This window comes from Quercus lobata, chromosome 5 (assembly GCF_001633185.2).
Source record: "Quercus lobata isolate SW786 chromosome 5, ValleyOak3.0 Primary Assembly, whole genome shotgun sequence".
Taxonomy (NCBI): Eukaryota; Viridiplantae; Streptophyta; class Magnoliopsida; order Fagales; family Fagaceae; genus Quercus; species Quercus lobata.
Window position 1 is genome coordinate 70,717,528 of NC_044908.1, and position 3,911 is coordinate 70,721,438.

Consider the following 3,911-nt stretch of genomic DNA (forward strand, 5'->3'; position numbering starts at 1 on the left):
TTGTCCTACATGAAGTGGGCTTATTTTCCTCCAATGCCTTCAATCCACGTGTCAAACACATGGACAACCTCTGTGTCCCCAAGTGATTTGTGCACGCACGTTTCTTCTGGCGACATTGTTGTCAAAGTCAACATTGCCCTCATCATCAAAGGAAAGAACTCCATTATTTTAGGGACAAAATAGTCATTTCGTTCATCAATTGCCCCAAAAAACTGACCCTTTTAAATTTAATACTCGTACTAGGTAGTCGGAATAGTTGCTCAGTACAGCTCTGTAATTAGCGGTTGTATATTAACTCTACTCTCTGTTCTAAACTCAGAGTTCACACACCTCTCTGTTCTCTCAGGCAAAGAAAAACCCAAATCTACACTGAAAAAATGGCCTTTGTGTCACAGTTAAGCCAATTCACTCTCTCAGCGGTCACTCCAAAAACCCAATTCACTCCCAGAGCTTCAGTTTTTGCGCCAAATTCTGTTAAAATCGGAGCAAAACGTGTCGAGAAAACCCGAATTTGGACCGGGGAATTGGTCCGGGAGAGGCCGACTTTCCGGGTCAGAGCGGGGAGCGAAGAGGAGTTGGGTCCTGAGAAGGAGGAGGGGCCTGCGGTGGCGGTGGCGGAGGTAGAGGAGGAGGTGAAGACGGTGGAGCCAAGCGAGATCGATAGGCTGAAGAAGGCTTTGGTGACCTCGTTTTACGGGACTAACCGAGGGCTAAGTGCGACGAGCGAGACAAGAGCCGAGATTATCGAGCTTATCACGCAGCTGGAGGCGAAAAATCCCACCCCTGCACCCACCGAGGCCTTGACTCTTCTCAATGGAAAATGGATTCTCGCGTAAGTGTTTGTTTACACTGTTCGAACTCTCAGGATTACCTGCTCTGATAATATCATATATGAACATGTGCAGCAAAAGCTTAAAAGTTATAGGAAATTCTGAAACTTTGTTTAATTGGATCTTAGTAGAGAATTAACTTGCTTGCTTGGTTCAGTTGGTGTTTTTCACCTTTGGAAATGGAAAATTTCATAAAATTTTAGGAGTTCTAGATCTGATAGTAAAAAAGGGGATAATATCATTCGATGAATCTTGTTTGGAAACTAAGAAATTTTTTTGTTGGTGGAGTGGTGTATTAGACTATTAGTATATGAGTTCTTCTATGGTCATAATCTCACAAGTCACAACATTTTTACCAAAAAAAAAATGAGGTGTTAGTCTAACCTAAGTTAAAATAAAATAAGAAAGATTATACCCGGATCCAACATAAATCAAACAAGGTTGTTCTGAAAATGTAATGAGATTTTTGTTGTGCCTATAAACTTTCTCTATACTATAGTAATTGCTTAGTAAGATTCTTGTAGAGTAAGAATATTTTTGTAGAAAGCATTCCAGTAGGTGTTCATGATTCAACTGGCAATATGAGATTGTATTTGAGTTTGATCTTTTACTCCTTGATTAATGCCAATGGGCTCTAGTTAAACGGCACTCCCGATCAAATAATGATTAAATCATTAAACTCATAATTTTCTAATAGCTTAAGTTTTGGGGGTAATCAGTAGTGAAAACAAAGATATAAACAATGAGATTTGAAAGAAATATGTTCAGATGACATAGTTGAGACAAGAGCCGCATGTTCTACTACAGTGAAACTAAGCGACTCACTAAAGGCAAAATTTATGAAGTTTTGACTAGACATCCATTTGAACTACAATTGTTTAAGGTAGAAAAGACTTAGAAAAGAAAGACAAGACATCGGTTTGTACTACAATTATTTAATGTAGAATAGACTTCTTATATGTACTTGTTAGTGTTAGAAGACAGACAGGAATCCAACTCTAGGCTGTTTGTGACTTGTGATGATCAAGTTGCTTAGTAATTTGGTTTGGCCCCCTTCATGGAATTCAGACATCCACTAAAGCTAAAATCCACAGGACTTGGGTTGCGTACAAACTTTGTAGCCAGTATCAAAATGATCAACCCAAGAATGGTGCATCTTTACACTCATCTAGTTCTTGTTATCTGAGGCATGCATACTTGCATAGAGGTCTCTAGATCTGGTAATGTTTTTACATATGGCATTCCGCTATTTTTAAATTATATGTCTGGCACAGATAATTAATTTAAAGCAAAACCTAAAAAATTTGATTTGACCAAGGGTCTTGTAGCTGAATTGGCACCTCCCTATGCACAAAGTGCTTGGGGTCTAAGGGAGAAGGGTTCGAGATGTAGGGTTAGCAGCATATTGTAATTATCTCTCAAAAAAAAAAAAAATTTGGTATGACGTTGTTGCTTAATGTGTTAGCTATTTGCTGAGAAATGGGTTGTAGTTATCCTTGGAAGTTGATGTATAGCAACAGTTAATATCAGAAATATATCATGAAACAACAAGATTTGTTTTTTTTTCTCATAAGAGTTCTCATATTTCTTCTTCTAGTACTTATGAGAATAGTCATGTACATGTTGAATTTGAATTTTTTGTGTGGAGCAGGTACACATCTTTTGCAGGTTTATTCCCATTGTTGTCGAGGGGTACACTGCCCTTAGTGACGGTAGAAGAAATATCACAGATAATTGACTCAGAAAATTTTACGGTCCAGAATATTGTCCAATTTTCCGGGCCATTGGCTACAACTTCAATTAGTACAAGTGCCAAGTTTGAAGTCCGAAGTCCAAAGCGTGTGCAGGTTTTATTTTCGTTTCTTTTAATGTTATCCTTTCTCATCAATCACTAATTATGCCTAGAAGTCCAGCAATCTAAAGCTATAGATTATTTCTTGCATATATGGTTCAAATCTCTGTTAAGGACCCCACATTAAAGGGGGCAAAACAAAATTATATTCCAAGTACCTTCTGCATTCAGAGATTCTCTTTGGCCATGTTGTTCTATCACACCTTAGAGAACTTTGAAGCTTTGGATTTAGCTCTAAACTATCCCTTTCCCTTTTTTTTTTCCTCCCTCTATTCAGATCAAATTTGAAGAAGGTATCATTGGGACTCCCCAATTAACTGACTCCATAGTGATACCCGAAAATGTGGAATTTTTGGGGCAAAAGATTGACTTTACACCCTTCAAGGGCTTAATCAACTCTGTTCAAGACACAGCTTCATCTGTTGCAAAGACCATTTCCCGCCAACCACCATTGAAGTTCTCTTTCTCAAACAGCAATGCTGAATCATGGTTACTTACCACATACCTTGATGAAGAACTTCGAATTTCAAGGGGAGATGGTGGCAGTGTGTATGTTCTCATCAAGGAAGGCAGCTCCCTCTTGACAGCCTGAGCAAACTTAAATAGTCTTTTATAATTTCTTATAAGGATACTGCCTCAACAAAGGCATTTTATGTAATAAATCTATGGTGATGAATGTAGACTGGATCTCTGATATGGTGTTTGTAAAGATATGAAAGAGTATATCTCTAACTTAAATTGGCTTTCAATCTTAGGTCATTCTAACGGCATGCACACCCTCTGCTAACGTATGACTTTTCCTGGCCTTAGAGCATTGTTTTGCATTTGATGGGAGTCAGTTACGTATCTGCTATTTTTTAATTCTATGATTTTGTGAAAACTATTATTTTATTGACATTGGGACTAGGGGTTTAGAAAAAATGGCTTAATACCAGACCTAAACTGACCGCGGTCATTGCACCACTAACCATGGTGGAGGTGCAAAAACTAGATGCGGTGCGGTTTTGTTTTGTTTTTAGAAAACCACACTGCACCGGCACACCTAATAATATGATATAATTTTTTTTTTTAATTTTATATATTTAATATATACTTCTCAGAAATTGAAAATTACTAAAAACTTTAGCAATTAAAAACCCTTTCACAACTACAATCCCGTTGGGCCATTCTAAATCAGCCTAAAACAAAGGGAAAAAGATAGTATAAAGATCTTTGGGCCCAAGATGGGA

The 3,911-nt window shown here is 37.8% G+C and overlaps 1 protein-coding gene across 1 annotated transcript; it reads left to right on the plus strand.

Annotated features, from left to right (window-relative positions):
• Nucleotides 1-234: 234 nt before the first annotated feature.
• Nucleotides 235-3,431, plus strand: LOC115992194 (plastid-lipid-associated protein, chloroplastic-like). Its single transcript, XM_031116286.1, has 3 exons — nucleotides 235-832; nucleotides 2,482-2,677; nucleotides 2,960-3,431. The coding sequence occupies exons 1-3, from the start codon at nucleotides 378-380 to the stop codon at nucleotides 3,272-3,274; spliced, it is 966 nt and encodes a 321-aa protein (XP_030972146.1). The 5' UTR covers nucleotides 235-377; the 3' UTR covers nucleotides 3,275-3,431.
• Nucleotides 3,432-3,911: the final 480 nt, after the last annotated feature.